This window comes from Cyanistes caeruleus, chromosome 20 (genome assembly GCF_971803275.1).
Source record: "Cyanistes caeruleus chromosome 20, bCyaCae1.hap1.1, whole genome shotgun sequence".
Taxonomy (NCBI): domain Eukaryota; kingdom Metazoa; phylum Chordata; class Aves; order Passeriformes; family Paridae; genus Cyanistes; species Cyanistes caeruleus.
Genome location: NC_141720.1, coordinates 10,029,993 through 10,051,185, shown reverse-complemented (window position 1 = coordinate 10,051,185; position 21,193 = coordinate 10,029,993). Strand labels below are relative to the sequence as shown.

The 21,193-nt window shown below is 52.5% G+C and overlaps 1 protein-coding gene across 10 annotated transcripts in view; it reads right to left on the bottom strand.

Moving 5' to 3' along the window:
* Nucleotides 1–1,436, bottom strand: part of MVB12B (multivesicular body subunit 12B) — a 58,464-nt gene extending 57,028 nt beyond the window's left edge. Inside the window, exons 1-2 of one of the 10 annotated variants that reach the window (XM_086858522.1) lie at nt 1,010–1,087; nt 810–930 (exon numbers count right to left, since the gene is read on the bottom strand). In XM_086858522.1, coding sequence (XP_086714648.1) covers nt 810–872 — 63 coding nt within the window. In that variant the 5' untranslated portion in view covers nt 873–930; nt 1,010–1,087. Of the gene's footprint in view, nt 1–809; nt 955–978; nt 1,088–1,154 lie in introns of those variants that run through there. The other 9 variants (XM_086858525.1, XM_086858523.1, XR_015278263.1 and 6 more) reach the window with 9 other exon arrangements.
* Between the last annotated feature and the right edge of the window lie 19,757 nt (nt 1,437–21,193).

Here is a 21,193-nt window from a genome sequence, read left to right as displayed (position 1 = left end):
CTGCCAACCTGCTGCACAACACACAGGCTCCCTAAAGAATATAGTTAAACTAAAACACAAAATAGAGAAACCCAAGCTTTATCCCGAGAAGCTACACACCTGCTGACATCTGGCCTGTCTAGTTTCAGGGTTAACTCTGTGACCAAGCTGAGAATGCCCCAGCTCTGGGAATGTGCAGATAACACTGAAGACTGGTGGACCTTTGAAAATGTCTCCAGGAACTGCAGAGAAAGCTTGCAAACCTCCATGATGCAAGGCACAAGTACTTAAGACACAAACCACACTCTGTCGCTGCTCCAGCCAAGCCGTAAGAAGTCAGACAGTTGTCACTGGGCACTGAGCACAGGTAAGAAAGGGGCAGTCAGGTAGGCCCGTGTTACAAACGCAGCAAAATACCACATGAAACGGGGTATTTTGTCATTTCCTCTGTCACCAAGAACAATTTACAGTAAATTCCGGAGCAGGTCAAGGTCACCGGGGCTCTACCCCAAGGCTGGTACCCGAGGCCGTTCCTGCAGCTACCCCAGCCTCGGAGGAATCGCCGGGTCTCACGGAGGCCACGGGGGCGCTCCAGCCCGGGCCCAGGCGTGAGGTCCCCGCGACGGCCGCCCCCGGCGGACACGGCAGCCCCCGGCAGCCCCCGGCAGCCCCGGCCCGGGGGCTCAGCCCGCCCGTCTCGCCCGGCGCCGCGGCCGTGTGAGCGCCCCCGCCGCCTCCCGCCCGGCGGGCCCACTCGTAGGAGCCGCGGGAGCCCGGCGGGCCCGGCCCGGGCCGGCAGCAGAGCCGCGGCGGGTGCAGGGACACTTAACTGTTGCCCGTGCGGAGGGCGGCGGGTCGCGGCTCCCCCGGCGCAGGCAGAAGCAGCTCCTCATCGCCCGGCGGAGCCGGCGCGGCGCGGCCCGGCGGGAGGAGCGGCGGCGGGGGAGCGGCCTGCGGGCCCGGGCGGAGCGGCGCGGGGCGGGGAGCGAAGCGGAGGACAGGCAGGCCCAGGCCCGGGCCCGGGGCTCACGGCGGGGCTCGGGCTCCCGCCGCCGCCGCTCCGAGCCCACCGCGGCCGGACCGCGGCGCGCAGGGCCCAGATCCCGCCCCGCCCGGCCCGGCCCCCGCACCGCCCCGCGCCCCCCGCGCTGCGGCCCGGCCGGCGGGACACTCACCGCGCTCCGCTGCCACTCCGCCCGGCCCCGCCCGGCCCTGGACACCGCGCCTCGGCCCCGTCACGGCCCCGCGGCGCCCGGGGCCACACCTCGCCAAAGCCCCCCTTCTTCGGGAACAGGGCAGTGCCTGGCCGAGCTCCCCAGCGTGCTCCGAACAGCCTCCCCGAGCCGGAGCACGCAGGACGTGCCTGGTGGAAATGTCTGAATAATTGTGATTTGGTCAATGTAACCTTCTCCCTTCTGAAACGAGCCGTGTCCAGAAGATGGGCAGCGGCTGCTGTCGGCTGAGGAAGGGCAAATGGTGTCAAACAAGCTGGTTATCTTCTTGAGAAGTCCCTGGGGTTGGGAGGGATGAGCGGTTTCAGGAGCTACCTTCAGTTCATTAAGATATTTGATGCTCTGTCTCACTATGGCAAATAAATTAAAGATATGCTCCAAAAGCATATATTTATATATTTATTTATATATCTATATATCTATATATCTATATATCTATATCTATATCTATATATATATATCTATATAAAGATATGCTGGGTGACCAGCAGCCTTCGGGTCCACTCACAGCACAGAAAACATCCCAAACAGAGGGTCTGCAAAAGTCTGGTTCTGCCCAACCTTGACACATGCCAGTGTTGAACCTGGCAGCACACTCATTGAATTAGCAGATTATGTGAATCTATGCATATCGTGGGACAGCAGCATGGTCCACAGCCATCATTACATGAACCAATCCTGCAGCTGTCCTGCACTGGCTTTTGAGCACTTTACCTAAAGCAAGGTCAACAACAGTCGTCTGGAGAGCAGCGAGATGGGTGTAGGGGCTGACATCAGCAGCCTTTGGTGCAAGACAGAGTTGGAGCTGCTAATCCAAAGCAAATGGAAAAAAATCCTGGGGTGAAGCACGAAATAACGAAGGGAAGGAAGCACGTTAATGTGTATGTAAATTATAGAGAAGGGCAGAAACCTATTCCCCTTTGTGAGAAGCTGAGAAGTGATGTGTGTGAAGTGCAGCAAGAGATTCTGTGAGGATAACGGTGAAAACTACAATACAAAAGAGTTAAGAACACCTTGCATAATTTTTGCTAATGGTCAAGTCGAAAGCCCTCCTGAAAGCTCTTATCAGACATATTCAGCCATTCCCTCGGAGCAGATGGTCTCCCCCAACCTTTGTAGAGCTGGTTCACTCCGTTTTCCATGACGTTTTCCATTCCCGCTTTGTGTGGGGAACCTGGCCTTTGTGACTTAGAAGAGGAGAAGGATCTCACTAAAACACCCAGATTTCTTCCCATCGACTAAATCGGGTACCATGTGGCAGTGTGGTGCATTTATCAGAGGGTCCATCTCCATGGTCACAAGATGTTTCTTTGTCCGATATTCTGCCTTTAACTAAAATACTAATTTTCCCCCCTCTTTTCTTCCCCCCCCCCTCCCGCCCCCCCGTCTTTTTGCTTGATTTGACCATCTTTTGAGGAGTTCTGTCCAGCCTGTTCTTTTCTCACCTAGATAATGGTTTGTGTCTTCCATCCTATTTGGACCGTCTTTATATTGCTTTAGTCTATCTGAGCTGAGCAGGAGTGGCTGAGCCAAAAGCCCTTCTCTTTCCTTTCATGGGTGTCTCCAGGCTGGTTTTGCACCTCTGTCTCTCTCTGAGGTGGACAGGAGCTCGGCTGACCAGGCGTTTCCCACTGGCCCAGCCATGAGTGGGCTGTAGGTGCTGATGCACCCGCAGAGCTGAGGGCCAGGGGAGTTCTTGGGTTTGATCCTCAGGGCTGTTTCAGCTCCTTGCTCTTCATCTTGGTGTGGTCAGACTTAGTACCAAGCAAAACACTATGAGCTGTGATTAGTCAGTGTTTGAGAGGTTTGTCTGGAAGGCAACGTACACATTAGTGGTTTTGTGTTCCTGTCCATAAAGCAAACAGCAGAAACTGGCGTTCTGCTTCATCCTGGACACAACCCTGGGCTGAGACCAAACCTTCCTTCTGTCCTCACTGGTGCTTCTCTCCAGTGAAGCTTTTTAGACTGGTGTTTGCTGAACCATGGTAATAACTGAGTGTTTTGAATGGCAACTTAGTTCCCTCTGTTTGACCAAGGCTCTCTGGCTCCTACTGAGTACAGCCATGATGGCTGCTAGTGGCTTCTGCATCCAAAGATTAAAAATATCTTTATATATTTTGAGTGATAAGGAATACAATGCTTTTTTTTTTTTTTTTTTTTTTTTGATTTGGAGAGTAATTTAGAGAGAAGAAAAGATGATGCCTGGTGGAAATGAGAAATATATGTCCCATACATAATATATGCCCCAAATGTCCTATTACAAATACAAGAAGATTTCCTGAACTGGAGAAGTTGTTACACATTACAGTGTGCTAATGCTCCCCCACGGAGATGCTGATACTGAGAGAGTCTTTAGTGTAATAATATTAAAAATCCGAGAGTTTCAGTAAGATCCTCCCTGCTACCCTGATGGTAGGAAATGAATTGATTATGAAGGAAGACTCTAATTGCTGCTTAGTATCCACAAAATATTCAAAGATTCACTGCAAGCATATATCCCAGTGTGTCTGTGGCATGATCTGCAATAACATGTTTTCCAAAGAGAGTCACTTCCCAGCACGGTTTAGCTGCTGCCCTTGGAGTGACTGCAGCCAGATAGCAGCACAGCCCAGGGCAAGTGCTGGCACCTCTGCCTGCAGGCACCTTTAAACCTGGGCAGGACAGGAGGCTGGGAAAAGCCCTGTTGTTCTCTTCCACAGGGCACGGCACAGGCTCTGAATCAGCAAATGCTGGGTGTTGGGTACATGAATCATAGCTATGCTGGAGTTGGTTAATCTATCTGTGTAAAGTTACTCAAAAGTATAAATATTTGCAAGTATAATGCTTTCTTATGAATATTTTACATCCATCTTTTTCAAGATCCATTTATTTGCTCCTCTTTATTTCAGAACATATCTTGAACATACCTCATGAATTCTGCAGTCCTGTACATGCTAGCCAGTTCATACCAGTGTTGTCATTTCAGGACACCTAATGGGGGGAATTTGGATCAGTCTTGGCTCCGATACTGTTGCTGTGGCTGAACAAACATGGCTTGCTTATTCCTGGGTGGATGGCTGCCAGAACTCAGATCTTCCAGAGCACTGTTCCAAAGCTGGCTCTGTCAGCTGTGCAGGACATGGTCTGTCTGTGCCACCCTGCTCTGTGACTGCCACAGAACAACGTGGCTGGAAGGGTGGCAACTGCTGGTGCCACTCCTCAGGGCTTAGTACTGGTGACAGCACTGCTTTGCACCTCACAGTGGTTTGCTGGAAGCATTTGTGGGGGTGAAGAAGATGCCTGGGGAGCCAATCCCAGAGCCATTCCCGAGGAAGCTCAGTGCTGTGGCCAGAGACCTCACTGCTGCCAGTGCTGGCTGTGGTGAGGTCCTGCCCACCACACTGCACTCGTGCTCTCCATGGGGACAGCCAGCGAGGAAGGGGCTGTGGCTGGCCATGCAGAAAGGCAGGGCCCCTGTCCTGGCATCTCCAGCCCCAGAGCACTTCAGCTGAGCAGCCAGATCTGCTCCTCAGTCAGAGGTTGGACTGAGATAGCCAGCAGTGGCTGGTCCCCACCACTCTCTTTACATTTCAAGTATTTTGTAACGGCAAAATCTGTCCGTTCCCAGATACCACCTCTAAAGAATAACAGTGCACAGGTTTCTACCCTTTCAGCTGATATATATAATAGATAATATGCAGACTCCTGTGGCTAGCACAAGCACTCTGGCCCAGTGCTGCTGCATGTGCAAATGCCAAGGAGCACTGGAGCTCCCAGCAAGTCCTGGGATTACCATCAAAAAGGATCACAGTTTGCTGGGAGAAACAAGCTGTAAAGGATCCTACAACTTCATCCTGCCTGTAAGCTAAAGTCCTTTAAAATCCTTTGGGCAGGAATTCATCTCTCCATAGCCACATTTAGCATAGTAGTGATATAGTGCTGCACCTTCCATGTTTTCCATGCTTGTCTTTGGAGGAAAATCAGCCCAGAGTTTCATTTCATGCTGGAGTTGCTGCAGGTCACGGATCAGCTGCTGCCTGGTTTTAAGGGCTCTTGAAGGTAGGTTTAACCTGCTGCCTCTAATTTGTTGCACCAAAATATCTCTTTGCAGCCAGAACTTCCCTTCTATATTTCTACTTTGCACCTTGATTATTCTAAAAAAAGTGAGAAGGTCCTAATCCCTAAACCCAGGCACCCACTCTGAAACAGATGAAGCAATTTTGAAGAAGCAGTTTCTTGATCTCTTTCCCATTAACTTTTTTATCCCATACTTGTTCCTAAGCACTAGGTAAATTGTCACATTTGTATTTCAGTTATGATGTACAAGAGACCAATATATAGCAATCCTGCCAGAGATAACTGATTTATGTAGCACCCAGTGGTGGCTTTGGCCAGGACAGGGGTTCAGCCCCTAAAGAGGTTCAGGGCATCCCTCACCTGAAGGATGAGAGGAGAGGAGAGACTGTCACCAGCTGCCTCCACAAGGGAAGTAGGGCCCAAAGCATCCCGTGACCTGCCAGGGACCCTCTGGCCCAGGGTGCACAGCCACTGTTTAGTGGTACAGAGAGGAAAGCTGGCCTCATGAGTCCTGTTTCAAGGCCCCACAGCCAGGACCAGCCCTGTTTGTTCTGTGGAGACACCCTGGGACTAAAGCACAACTGCTGTTCCACTGAATGGAGGGCAGAGAGAATGCCATGCAGCTAATAATTATCAAGGAGAGCCATGCATCCAGATCCTCAGATTATGAGTAATGGCCACAGCACGATGGAAACCTTTGCTTGAACAATTTTGAATGATGAACACATTTGTGGAAATAATGTTTTCTTTGCAGACCTCCTCTGATGAAATGCTACTGCTTGCTTTGCTTTCTCACTCGGGGTGGATGCTGTCCCCACAGCGCCCAGCCAGACATCCGCTGCTTACTGTCTGTCCATGGCCTTCCCTGTGGGTTTGTGCAGGGAAAGGACATGGACATAGCTATCAGGGTTGCAAAGCTGCTGTCCCAGGAACACAGGCTGGCAGCAAACAGCATTCCAGTGCTGGGGGTTTGCATAAAGGAATTCCAGGCAGTCAGTTAATAGGTGACAATTTGGCAGTGGTACTGGGAAGTTTGTCTCAGTTCAGCTGCCTTTGCAACACTTTGGGTGCAGTCCCTTCCCCATTTAGCTGTGCAGGACCCCAACTCTTCCAGCTCCTGAAAGCAGCACCACAGGCAGCACCCCTTGGTCCTCTTCAACAAAAGAAGTAATTCACACACTGGTTGTAATGCAGCAGCCAGGGATTTTGCACACCTATCTAGCCCCAAGCTGTCTCCCTGTCCAGCAATGCCAGGGAATGCCAGGGGCCCCATCCCCTACTTCAAGAGCACATTGACTCCCTCCATGGCAATTCCCAGGCCAGCTGGCATCTTTAGACACTGCTTTTTGGCTCCTTGGCTACTGCAACTTGTACAGATTAGCACCCCAGCACCTGACAGGACCCTGTGTGGATAACGATGCCAAAGGCAGTCATAACTGGACAACTACTGTATCACTGGGAGACCAGAAAAATTGCATTCCAAATGTCCTTAATGAAAGGTGATGTTCCCCATTCTCACTTGGCTGTCCCCAAACAGAAGGTCGCTGACCCAATGGCATCACAATGAACATGCAAGGGCAGAAACCAGCCTGATCAATCCCAGAACTGATAAATTTCAATTTCTTATGGCCAGAGATGATGTCAGGAGCTCAGAAATAGGGTCATCATGGGAAAACCTAAATCCACCATGGCAAACAGTTCATGCAGAAGCCCCAGCTGCTGAGCAGCTCTGAGTGTAAGGTTGGTATAGGACAGTTATTGCCCTCAGTTCTGTCTGGAGCTTCCCAGAAACCCTGCAACTCCCACAGGTGTGATGACCTGTTCTCAGCAGGACAGAGGCCTGTGACAGTTCACTGAAGGCAAAATGCCTTTTCCCATCCAGCCCTACGTATTGCTCTCTTCATCTCACCACAGTAAACACCATCCATATTACAGTGACACTGGCAGAAAAGCTGCCGTGGGTTTGCCTCCTGCTTTATGCTTTTCAGGCAGAGGCCAGCAGCAAGAGATCAAAAACTGTTTTTCTGTTGCTCCAGAGCCATGTGGGCTCAATGAGCCAACAAACCCTGCGGCGCTGCAGGCCGTGCTGCTTAGCGCCCGAGCAGTAAATTACTGACAGGACGCTGCGGCTGAACCTGCAGCACTCCTGACCCACTACTGGCAGAACTAAACCTGCAAGGCACCAGTCTCCAAAATGCCAGATTGGCTGAAATATTCATGTTTCAAATACAGATGGTATAAAAACCTCCAGTGAGGTTACATCCTGTACATTGGCATGTGTCAGCTCCAGCACCACGAGCAGATGAGTCACAGCTGCTTTATTCAATACACAGGCCATGGCAAAGAGGGGAGCAGGGTGTTGAACAGGCTTTGGGTGACACCAGCTCCTTGCATACATTACTGATTCCAAGAGAAACCTCTCCCTGCTCTGGCACAGCATTAACTCTACTCTCACCATTGCCCTGCTGGAAGCCAGTCAAGGCTGTAGCATCATTTCCACAACAAAAGGTGCAACGAGCAAACGGGCATGGATCCTGAATGACAGATCCAGTGGTGTCAGAGACTTCTCCTGTTCCTGGAGAATGCAGAACCCCAGCTAAGGCAGGAGGGCCCTGGCCACAACAGCACTTGGACCAGTGCAGAAGAACTGTTAAAGAGTTAAATTATGCTCCATGGTGGGAGAAGAGCCCCTGTCCCACAAGAGGAGGATGGATGGGAGGAAAGGCTCCCACAGGACACTGCTCCCTGCCAGTTTCTGAATCTTCTCTTTGAGCACCTGCAGTTGCCACCCAGTTTTGCCACTGTGGCAGCAGTGCACAGAGCAGCAGAGCTTTCCCTGCCCCCCAAAATGTGCAGAGGCACAATTCCCTCAGTAAACAGACCCTCATGATTAGCCAGAAACCTTCCATTTATGTGAAAGCAAAATTTTCCCTAAACCCATAACCATCTGACAGATTGTGGGAGCAAATTTCAAACTGTCTTGCTTAGATCCAAGGCTGTGGATCCAACTCACTGTTGCAGTGAGTTGGGCCTAGGCCAGTCCCAGCTGGAATTGCAAGACCAAACTACCTCTTCCACCAGCTCCCAAGAGAGTTGGATGGAAACAAGTGACAAACTGAAGATACTTCCACCAAATGGGTTCCCAGGGTTAGCAAGGATGCTTGAGGGTGCATCCACCCACCAAGAGGGAACTCCTCGCACATGGGCTGCCCCGTTCACCTGTGTGGTATTTGTGGGGGTGAATGGGGCAGCCCATGTGCACAACTTGCATTCACAGAGGGCATGGCAGCTCCAGCTGCCTGTGCCTCACTGCCCTTGTGCAGTTGTCTGCCAGTTGTGTGTGCCGATTGCTGTGAATGCCACCATCTGGTGTGCCACGTGGACATCATAATCTTTTCTTAATTACATTAGCAGTGCAATCAGTTACTGCATTACAAGGCCGGCGATGAGCTTTTAAATCTTGGTGGAAATCATAAATAATTGCACTAAGTACCAGGCGCCAGATGTGAGTGCCAACTTCAGTTGCTCTAGATAAATAGTAACCTTACAACAGTGTTAGATAACAGTCCAGTCGCTGCTTTTCATGGCTTAACAGTGGCTGCACACCCATTTTTTTCAGGCAGGATCTATCCCCAGTGGTAGATTAAAAAAATAGACAAAACACAAACCATAAACAGGATTTTTCATAATGTTGAAAATAAGAGCATTGTGGAAGAAAAATATGTTTTGGTTTAACATATTGGAGTGGATGGATGTCAGGCACCCCCCCTCATGGTGAGCCCCTCATGACACTGCTGGAGTGTGATGAGGGTCGGCCAAAATCCAGCAGAACTGATGGTTACTTGGAGGTACAGACAAGGCAGCAGCTGCAGAGAGAATGGCCCCAATGGATCATCCTGGGGTGAGATGGGCTCTGTGGGCAGGGCTGCTCAGGCTCTCCCTGGCTCAGCTGTCCCCCAAAGCCTTTTCCTTTCAGGAAAATTTAGGGATTTTTCTGTAAAAAGAGGTGTCTTGAATCGCTGACAACCATTTTGCCAGTTTCTTTGGAGTAAGGTAACTTAGTGAAATTCACTGAAATGATCTTGCTCATAACCAGTTGACCCAAAGGAAGAGCCTTCATTTCACAAGGAGAAAAGCCTCTGTCCCAAAAGGGCCACCACACAAGCTTCTCTGTCCCAAAAAGGACCACCATCCCGCTGTCCTGCTTCCCAGGAAAGCACGTGGATGCCAGCTGGCAGCTCTGCCACGGCCACCCGTGCCCAGTGCCAGGAAGGAGCGTGAGGCAGCCGGGCAGGGCAGCAGGAGGAGTGTGGAGCACTACCCCAGGTGCCAGCTCCGTGTGCCCACGCACGGTGCCTGCTGCCTCCCCAGGAGCTGCAGTGCCAGCCCCGCTCACACCCAGCACAGTGCGGGCAGCTGGGCCTTCGTGCCAGTGCTGCCAGGGTGACACAGCCTGGCCCAGGAGCTGCCATCCCCCAGGAGCTGGCACAGGTGGGACGCTCATCCCTTTGCTAGATCCTGGGAGCCACGAGGGTGGAGTATCCGGCAGCTCAGGGTCCATTTGGAAGGAGAACAGGAGCTGGTACCCTTGCAGTGTTTAAATAAGCAAAGTTTTTCTGCAAAGCAGAGGTTAATGTACTTTATTGTTCAATGTCATGTTTATAGTGGATTGTTGGAGGAAAAAAATGTGATTAATTGCCCAGAAACCCACGGATCTACAATTATTTGGTTGTTGTGAACAAATAAAGGGCTACAGTATTCATCATATTCAAATGAGGCAGTAAAATAAATGATGGCATGCCGTTTATGAACAAAACCTCGCCATGTTCCCTCACAATCTGAAAATGTACTCGAAAAATTGTAAATGAGATACAGCCATTGTCGAGGGCTCACTGGTGATTTGTCTTTGTGTAATGTTTTGCAGTGCTGACCCATCACTTGCCTGTTTTAATTTATGTCACAATATGCACCTTCATTATGCACTTTATGAAAACGAAGTGCCAATTTGTAATAAAGACTTGTTTTCAATGAAATCTCCTGGTTTTGGTAGGTGTTCTGCTTTTCATTAGCACCCATTTCACCAGGCCTAGTTAAAGAGCACAGGTACAGACTAAATATGTCCGATCATTCATCATAATTTTGCTTTCCACTTTGTCACAGCTTGGGTATTTAAGGAAGATAGATGATACAAGATGTTGTCTCCTTTTCAGACTCTTTATGCTCTGGTAAGTGTGTCCGATGCAGAATTATTTTGCCACTTTATTATTTTCTAGTGAGTGTTTGTCACAGGCTGCTCTGCCTCTGGTGCGGTGCTGGTGTTTGCTGTCACTCAGCCACGCCGGCCGTGCGGGACTCAGGCAGCTGCTGCTCGCTGCTGGTGCTCCGGGTGCAGCTCTGCTGCTGCTGCTGCCTGGCCATGGCTGAAGCCAGCACCTTGGTGCTCGCTCCTTGGGGACCTGTTTCTCCTCACCTTGGGCAGGTGACAGTCCAGGCAGCTCCACTTGACAGGAGTGTTCCACGGCTCTGGGACTGCCTTTCGGTCCCATGGACATCCCACGCCCTTTGCTGCCCAACGCCTTTCCCAGTGCCTCTTTCCTTTGTGCTTCCCTCTGACCCTGCACTGCCCCTGCTCTCACAGATGAGGGGATTGCTGGTGGTCCAATGGAGCTCTCAAGTGCCAGGTGCTGGATTTGCGGTTTGGGATTGGTGGGGCCTGGAAGACAGCTCAGTTTCAGGCAGCAGTGCCGGCATCGCGGGGGTCAGAGCAGCCCCAGCCCCAGTCCCAGGCCCTCGCACCAGCCCCCACAACTGCCCAGCACCACAGTGCTAACAAGTGAACAAATGTCTCACTGCTTCTGGTAATGAGGAGCTCACCTGAGCCACAGCCCCGCTCCCCCTGCCCCCCTCGCTCCCTGGCTCTGGCCTCCCGGGTGCCACAGCGCAGGCAGGGGCACAGCCAGGCATGCTGCACTCCAAGAGCTCTGCCATCCTCTCCGACCAGCAAAAGCTCTTGGCCTCAGCTGCCAAGCAGAGTGCTGTGCCTCGCAGGAGCCTGGGAGGACGGCGGCTGCTGTGAGATGCAGGGCTGGCTGTCCCCAGGGCTGGCTGTCCCCAGGGCTGGCTGTCCCCAGGGCTGGCAGCAGCAGCGGGGTGGCACAGCTGTGGAGTGCAGATAGGGCTGTAGAGCAGAGGTGCCAGGAGGCGGGTGGCCGTGCCAGGGCTCGTTGTGCAGCAGTGGAGGCACACTGGGGCACGTCGGGTGATCAGCCACAGCCTGCTGGGGCAGCTGAGCTGCTCTGCACAGCTCAGCTCAGGCGGCTTTGTGCCTTTAATCTGCTTGTTGCCACATTCCTGTCTGGCCCTTCCCAGTCTCTGCTTCCCAGGCACGTGGGCACAAGCTTATTAGGACTCACGATGCAGTACCAGGCATTTTCATCCATCCCTACTATCACCATAGCCTTTTCTTTCAGGGACCCCAACTTTACATGTACAGGGACTCCCCAGTCAGCAGAGGCAGAAGGGGAAAGAGACAGATTCCCTAAAGAATTCTCCTCATATCTGGAGCCCTCCTTAATATTTAGACGCTCCCCAGCAGATACCCAGGCAGTGCCCCTGGGCAGGGAACAGCATTTACTTCATGGCAGAAAGGAGAAGGAATTAATTCAGCCGTTGTCTATGGTTTCTTGGCCAGCAAATCCAGAAGATTGGTGTTTAACCTCCTGAGTCTGTAGAGGATGATCTGATACAACCCTGACAGCTTGAGCAGAGCCCCTCAAGAGGGACACTTTGTGGGATTGTGGGCTGGTGTTTTGTTCCATTCCTGCACAGCCTTGATCAGATAGCATGGGCAGAAGGGACAGGGAGACAGCCAGGGGGACATTCTGCAAAGGGCACAACTAGGGATCCCCAGCCCCATCTGTGCAGCAGGAACAGGACTCTTTTTAAGGTGATGCTTTGATGGGTGTCACCCAAGGAGAGGGGCAGGTGCCAAGCTCCAGGACAGGTTGGCTCCTCCAGCTCTGGCAGCTCTGGCAGCCCCTCGGTAAGGGAATGCCAACTATGTGAACATATTAATTCCATTCCTAAAAGTCTGAGGAAGCAACCATTAGCACAGCTCCCAGTTCTGCTCTTTAAGTATCATATAATTTAGATTAACAGATATTTTGCAGATGCCACCAAACTTGACAAGATGTAATTATTTTCATCAAGAAAAGGTTGGTTTTTTTGGCTGGTTTATGAATGTGGGGCTATTCCCAAACAGTGATCCTGCAGCACACTGTGCTGAGCTGTGGTGGTTCCTTCGCTATTTGCATGCCTTTTTTGTGCTGACATTTGAGACTCTGAGGCTGTCCTTGAACAGACCCTGCTGTCACCGTGCAGCACCTGCCCAGGTCCCACCGTGGCGCTTGCCCGCCTGCTCTTGGGGCTGCTGGGGATGGAGCAGGCTGGCCGAGGAGTGCCAGGCAGAGCCTGGTGCCTGCCAGAGAGACCCTCGAGACCCTCCTGGTGCTCGTGGTGACCCTGGAGAGGGCAGGGGAGCTGTGGGAGGCGCGGTGGAAACGGGAACAGGAGCTGTAGAAAGGAGGGCAAAAGGGAAGTGCCCCCCTGCAGCACATCCCATCCACATGAGCCTGTCTCAGGCTTTGGCCTCTCTCTGTGCCCTGCAGCCCTCTGCACAAATTCCCCCTGAGGTCCCAGTGCCTCTCCTGTCCCCTGTGCCGCCCAGCCGAGTGTGTCCCTGTTCCCCTCTGTCCCCAGTGCCTCCCGTGTTTCCCCGTGTCCCTCGGGTGCCCCCATGTCCCACGTGTCCCCCCGTGTCCCCCGTGTCTCCCCGTGTCCCCCCGTATCCCCCCGTGTCCCCTGTATCCCCCCGTGTCCCCCCCGTGTCCCCCGTGTCTCCCCGTGTCCCCCCGTATCCCCCCGTGTCCCCTGTATCCCCCCGTGTCCCCCCCGTGTCTCCCCGTGTCCCCCCGTGTCCCCCCGTGTCCCCTGTATCCCCCCGTGTCCCCCCCGTGTCTCCCCGTGTCCCCCCGTGTCCCCCCGTATCCCCCCGTGTCCCCTGTATCCCCCCGTGTCCGCCCGTGTCCCCTGTATCCCCCCGTGTCCCCCCGTGTCCCCCGTGTCCCCCCGTGTCCCCTGTATCCCCCCGTGTCCCCTGTATCCCCCTGTATCCCCCCGTGTCCCCCCGTGTCCCCTGTATCCCCCCGTGTCCCCCCCGTGTCCCCCCGTGTCCCCTGTATCCCCCCGTGTCCCCCCGTGTCCCCCCCGTGTCCCCCCCGTGTCCCCCCGTGTCCCCCGTGTCCCCCCGTGTCCCCTGTATCCCCCCGTGTCCCCCCGTGTCCCCCGTGTCCCCCCGTGTCCCCCCGTGTCCCCCGTGTCCCCCCGTGTCCCCCCGTGTCCCCTGTATCCCCCCGTGTCCCCTGTATCCCCCTGTATCCCCCCGTGTCCCCCCGTGTCCCCCCGTGTCCCCCCCGTGTCCCCCCCGTGTCCCCCCGTGTCCCCTGTATCCCCCCGTGTCCCCCCGTGTCCCCCCCGTGTCCCCCCGTGTCCCCCCCGTGTCCCCCCGTGTCCCCCCGTGTCCCCGCACGGCTCGTGCCGCCTGTTGCCCACCAGGTGGCGCTGTCGGAGGCATCAGCCCCCAGGAGCCCCGGGACGGGTCCGGGAAGAGAGCGGGGACAGAGAGGGGACAGAGCGGGGACAGAGAGGGGACAGAGCGGGGACAGAGAGGGGACAGAGCGGGGACAGAGAGGGGACAGAGCGGGGACAGAGAGGGGACAGAGAGGGGACAGAGCGGGGAGAGAGAGGGGACAGAGAGGGGACAGAGCGGGGACAGAGCGGGGACAGAGCGGGGAGAGAGCGGGGACAGAGCGGGGACAGAGCGGGGACAGAGAGGGGACAGAGAGGGGACAGAGCGGGGACAGAGCGGGGACAGAGCGGGGACAGAGAGGGGACAGAGAGGGGACAGAGCGGGGACAGAGCGGGGACAGAGCGGGGAGAGAGCGGGGACAGAGAGGGGACAGAGAGGGGACAGAGCGGGGACAGAGCGGGGAGAGAGAGGGGACAGAGCGGGGACAGAGCGGGGACAGAGCGGGGACAGAGCGGGGACAGAGAGGGGACAGAGAGGGGACAGAGCGGGGACAGAGAGGGGACAGAGGGGACAGAGCGGGGAGAGAGAGGGGACAGAGCGGGGACAGAGAGGGGACAGAGAGGGGACAGAGCGGGGACAGAGCGGGGACAGAGAGGGGACAGAGCGGGGAGAGAGCGGGGACAGAGCGGGGACAGAGCGGGGACAGAGCGGGGACAGAGAGGGGACAGAGCGGGGACAGAGCGGGGACAGAGCGGGGACAGAGAGGGGACAGAGCGGGGACAGAGCGGGGACAGAGCGGGGACAGAGAGGGGACAGAGCGGGGACAGAGAGGGGACAGAGAGGGGATCAAACCCCGCGGGGAACGGAGCCCCCAGCCTGCAGCCCGCAGCCCCCGAACATCACCAGAGCTCTTCTTTTATTTTTTTCCCTCCGAGAAGCAGTTTTCCGTGGCAGAAAGCGTTTCCGTTGGAATGGGAGCACTGGCGGGTGTCAACTTCGATGACACTTTTGATGGGAGAAAGATTAAATCACCTTTTTCCTTTTAATATTTGGTTGATGAGGTGAAATATTCAATATAAAAACAGTCACTGTTCTTACTTTAATTACTTTTGCTTAAGTGTGTATAATATTAAATATTTCACATTATGATCTACATTATGTTGTATTTCACAAGATATTTTTATACCCAAAAAATTTGATCATATAAAGAAGGAAGGTCACATGCTTCTAAATTAAAGTTTGTTTTTTTCCTGTATGGTGAATATTGAAGATTTGTTCCAATGTGGAGGAAAATGGATATTGCGGTGCTGGTCCCACGGACCAGGAGCACGGGTATCTGCCCATTCCAAAGCACAGTTTCAGGGTGGTTGTTAGGCTGACATGGTTCCTGAGGCCAGCCCAGCCCCAGGCAGTGGCACATCCCCATGCCAGGGCATGCTCTGCCCCCAGCTTGCCTCTCCAGTTTAGCCCCCCCAGACTCAGGATGTTACGTGGAACAGTCTCAAACATCACTTATTAATAATCACATATTATGTGAGATGCCCAGTATTGATTTAAACCCAGGGGCAACTTTGGGAAGAGCAGGTTTAATTTATAGAAACTCTGATGTCTAATAGCAATAAATAATTAGGCGATCGCAAGAAAAGGGATCAGAGGGCTCTACCCTCTGACTCCAGCTGGCTGCTCATGTCCTGCTAATAAATTGGTTAATAAAAGGAGAAAGAAAGCCTGGATTCTGGGGTTATAAAAACAAATGACATTTTTGTGTTTAGTGGACAAGAAGAACTGGGAAGGCAGAGAAGTCAGGCGGGTGCACCAGGAATCATGGATCACTCTGTGTTCACCATCTGAATTTCTTAATGACATTCTCATTAAAAGTTCTTGCTGCCAAGTGCTGTTTGGTTTTGCCCTCAGAACTGCCTGCATTAATTAAAGTAACTTGCTTGGAAGTTATTTACCTATGCCAGGCTGGGGAGGGGGACACACGGGACTGGTGCTGCGGTGGGCGAGGCTCATCAGATTTGCTATCACCCTGAGGGTCACCCATTGCCAGTCACATCCCCATCAGCAGTGGCTCTGTGGGCTCAGACAAGTCAGAGCATCATCAGGGTTCAGGGAGAACATCGGCCATCCAGCATTGCTCCAGAGCAGAACCCCAAACCCAGGACATTTTGTAAATTGGCTTAGCAACAGGTTTGAGCCTGTCCTGCCCAGCCGTGAGCCCAGTGCCCCACGGCTCTGAGAACCCGTGCCCAGCGCTGTGCCTTGCAGTGGCACCTGCGTGGGCCCCGACTCAGCCACGGCCACGGGGGGCTCCTCTGCCACAGCCTCCCTGCGAGTCACCTGTCAAACCTGCTCCAGCAGATGTTTGGGATGCTCATTCCCAGGAAATGTTGATGCATTGTGTTTACTCCTGGTCTGACGGGCAGAGCCGTGCCCATCCCTGCGGGTGAGCTTCTGCATCACCTCCCGCTGTCAGTGCCTCCCCTGGCACCTTGCCCAGCCAAGATGAGCCGCTTCAGTTTCCCTGGTGATGCCATCGCGGTGCCGCTGTTGGTGCCAAATCCCAACGCTGCTCTCAGCCAGCATCCCCACCCTGAGCCCCGAGCGGCCCGGGCCCAGCTGCTGCCCCATGGCAGGGCCAGGCGGCAGTGCCCACCCCAGAGCACTTGGCCACCTGTGCGGGGCCCTGGCAGCCGGTGCTGGGCACATGCCGGGCTTGCCGCGGCTCTGGGCAGCTGTGGTGGGTGCAGGGCCCCGGGGGTGCCAGCGGGCAGCCAGGGTGTGCCACAGGGGCTGGGCACAGCTGGACACAGCTGGACACAGCCTGCAGCCGGCCTGGCCGCCCAGATGTGCTGGCAAGCTGACCCTGACCAACACCCTGGCTTGGCTCATGCTCTCAGCCTTCCCTCTGTGCCGGGAAAACTGCGCGTGAGGGGCCGTAAGGAATCGCCTGGCTGCAGTGACAGATCTTCAGGGCAAGAAATCAAATAAAATCTTTGCAGTGATGAAGTGAAAAATAAAACATAGTTTAAGAAAATGGTCCTTTTCTTTGCCACTGGGGGGGGTGGGTCCAGAAGGGAAACACAGACAGAGGTGCTGAAGGTCTCAATCATCCCACTGCTTAATTATTCTATCTCTCAGAAGGCATCTCCAGGCAATTAGAATAATCATTCATGCCTGTGCTTTACAGGGACTCTCGTATTCTTCCCATGAAGCATCAGAGCTGGATTGTAATATTTGTTTTTAAACTTTAACAGTGACCTGCAACTAAAAGAAAAATAAAAGTTTTTTGAAATATTAGTTTAATAAGACATGCGAATAATATTAAGGATATGAGCCTCCCTTATTTATTATTTATATGTATAGTGTGATTTAGAGATGCACTTGAACCAAGCAAGTCACTACCAAAGAGTGGATCTATCCCTCTCTATATATATTAAAAAACCCTACAATATTCGCCTGGAGATTCTGTCCACATATTTGGAGATTGTGATTTAACATACACAGTTTATCAAGGCTGGTGTGCTGCACACAGAGGCTGGGGTTTTATGTAAGGGTATAAATAATCAATGCACATAGCAACTTTAAATTACTGCTAATGTGTTTTACTTATGTTCCCACTAGAACAATATGTGAAATAACAGGGACTTGCTAGGCACACGCTTGACAAATAATATCCATGTGTTTCCATTTTTATTATTTTTATACATTTCTTATTAAGCCAAGTGGTGCAGTTCAGGCCCATGCAGCCACCCAGCCCTCGCTGCCACATCACAGAGGTGTGAGCTGGTGGGGAATGCTGCAGGGCTGGGCTGCGGCATCGGCACAGTGGGGCTGGAAATTCTCCATCAGGACCATCAGTGAGTGGCTCTGGCTGCAGCAGTGCGTGCTCACAGCAGCAAAGAGATCCTGCTCTCCTGCACCTCTGCAGGTTTCCCCATTTGCTGCTTCTGTCCATTGGGATATTGGCACAGCAGGGCAGCTTGCAGACCTGCTCCAAGAGCTGCTACAATCAAAGCACAATTCACCTTTACTCTTCCATCATTTACCTCATACAGTGTCTGACGTGAACACCTTTGCTGGACCAAAACGTGGACCCCCAGGAAGGGATTCTGAGACACCACAAAGCCCAGCAGTTCCCTGGGACCCTGTGCCATGGCACAGGAGGGCTGACACCGGGAGCAGGCAGCGCTGCCAGCACCATGCAGGGACAGGGGCAGGAAGGCTGATCCCTCCAGCAGCATCTGTTTTGGCAGCTGCTGGGCACACATACCCTTAGCAGAAGGGCAGCCTCACCTGGTGTGCTCGAAAGATGCCATCCACAGAAATCCCAGTATTAGACATGGTACTAGTAGGAAAGCACTTGAACATGGCACACAGTAGGAAAGCACTTGACTAGGAGGGAGGACAGATTTTCTCTAAAGCATGCAATCATCTCATCTGTGTGCACTAGAGCTCTTACAAAACCTTCTCTGCACTTAAGCAATGGGTATGTGAGGAACAGGGAGCACTGCTCAGGGCCTGCCCCCTGCACCTACAGCTCCCCACTAAACCCCAGCAGGGAGCTTTCCATTAAAACTACTTAGCAGACAATAACTATTTCTTTGTAAACAAGTCTTTGAGTGTTTATTACTGTGTCACCATCAAAGCCATACAGCTTTGTACTGTGTTTAATGGAAGAAAATTAACAGAGTGTTTTGAAACCCTCTCCACACAGAAATGCAAATGGATTTCCCAGGGCAGACAGGGGCTGCCCCTGGAACTATCAGGTGCCCCCTGGACATTGCCACAACCTCCACACTGGTGATACAAACCTCCTTCAGGGCATATAGAAGCAATAAAGAACCAGCAGCCTTTGTACAAACGTCCTCACAACCCAAACTCCATTTCTTGCAGAGAGAACAAATCCAACTACACACTTAATGTTAATTGAAAAACTTACCTCAGCCTCTGTGAGAGCTCAGGCAGCCCCAAAAATGATACCCAGATGAAATGAGTGTCATATGGGACAGACAGCTCACAGAACCTTTGTGCTGGGGATGAAATAACAGCTGCCAATGAAGAGTGTAGTTGTGTTATGGAGAATATTAATTTGGTCAATGTGATGATTAAGATTATCCTTAAAATGTATTTCCAAACAGTGGAGAGCTGTGACTGCCCAGTGCAGCAGCAAGAGGCCAATGAGGGCTGGTGCCACCAGTGATGCCATGCAGACATGCCCAGGGCCAGCACCAGCCACCTCGGGCAGGCAGAGGGAAGGGATTCATCCCTCTGCACAGGATCTGGGAAAACACCCCATTCCTGTGAAAAGCAGCTTTGGATCTTTAATTAAAAAACAGGGTTCACAGCACCAGGGCATTGACTTCTACCAGTTAATCTCCATCACTTCATTTCACCACCAACTTCCATACTCTACAAAACTGCTGGAGACAATTTTTATTGATTGCTCTTCAAGTCGTCAAAAGCGTCCCTGGCTGATCATATGTTACCCCCAGACACCTTGTGCATTTCAGATAATAACTTGGTGCTCTACAGAAGAAATGAATTGGATGTGCAGTCAGTAACTGTCCAAGTGAATCATGTTACTATATGTCAGCAGCCCAGGCTCTGACTATCATTTTAACAGAGAGAAATCCGCTATTTTCATGGCTGTTTGAAATTATTTTCCAGATGAATAAGATATAACAACAACTACTTACAGTAAAGAATAATATGGGGAATCTGTTTGCTACTTGGAAACAAATCTTTCCAGTGTAATGCTGTTTAATATTACTTAATCTGTAACTATGAGCATGAAATTTTGAGACTAGCTTTCATGTAGTACATAAAGCTTGTGATGTGGGGGAATGGGAAGCTGAAGTTGGTAGGGGTGATGGGTAGTATTTGTTCTCTCACAACTGCAAATACAGTAATTCATACAGAAAAGGGAACATTGCTAAAATGAGGTTGGCAAAGATGCATCCTGCTGCCAATAATTGGCTGTGAAGGTTCATTTTGCATAAACAATTACCATGTGCCAGGACTACTTCCTTTTTCCGGGGCGTTTGGAGTGTGCATTTTGCTCAGAATTGCTGCAAATAACTGCAAATGTATTTTGTGAGGTTAAAAAGAAGCAAATAATTTAGAAGCTCTTACCAACCTGGAAACTTGTTATTTACAGAAACCTTGGTTTATTTGTAGAACCAGCTTAACACGTTCCCCAGGCCTTGCCTGGCAGAGCCGGTCTCAGGGGCAGCCCAGGCTCTCCAGGCAGAGCTGTGTGTGGGTGAGCTCTGGGCACTGAGGGGGCTCAGGGGCAGCCCAGGCTCTCCAGGCAGACAGAGCTGTGTGTCCTGGAGCTGGGGTGAGCTCTGGGCACTGTGGGGGCTCGAGGGACAGCATCCCGCTGTGATGGAGCGTGGGCCCACGGGACCCCTCCCGTGGGAAAGTGCTGTGGCACTGACAGATCTGCTGCAGGAGACCCCCACCCACTGCTCAGCCAGGGAGCAGCTGTCCCTTTCACTGCCTTATCTCCTGCTTTACAGAAGACTAATGAGAGGGATTATTTGACTGATATCAGCCTGCTTTCCCAGTCCATCACACGCAGTTTCCCCTCCAAGAGTTTCAGACTCTGTAAGTGGCTTTATAGCCCCACCTCAGGCAGCTGCTCAGCCTGCTGCTCCTGACCACTCCATTCCACCCTTTTGGCTTTTGGTAAGAAAGGGCCCCAAAAGGACATTTCCTCAGGAGACGACTCCCCAGCCACTTCTGCAGAGCCTTCCAGAGGCTGAGCCCACAGGCAGGAATACAAGTCCCATGCCTGGTTCTGCCCTGGAAATGTCGCCAGTGTGTCCCAGAGCCTGGTGGCACCATCCTGGGAGAGGATATATACACAGGTGTTCTGTGAGCTGTGTTGCAACTGTGTGTTAAAGTGGGCAAAATGATGGAAATAAAGAAAAGGAGGTTTGGTGACATGGAGAAGGTCTGGGGATGCCTGCAGCTTCATTAGGAACAGGGGTCCCAGCCATGCTGTGCTGCATCTCATCATCTCTATACAGTGCAGTCCTTTTACAGAAAGGGTTAAATACGTCATGAGTCATAACTGCTGCAAAATAGCAATTCACTCCTTGAGTGGGTGAAAAAAAAGGTGGTTGAGGTGAGCCATATTTATTCTGATGAGTCCTGGTGTTTTTCTGAGTCCAGAGGCAGGATATATTTGCATACAGATTTGCATGCATTACATGAGCACAGCCATCCCAGCTGGGCACTAGGAGCAGCTTGCCACCCCTCACTGGACTGGTCTGAGACCAGCTCAAGAGCCAGTATATCACCCTGGAGAGGTGATCTCACCCAAATG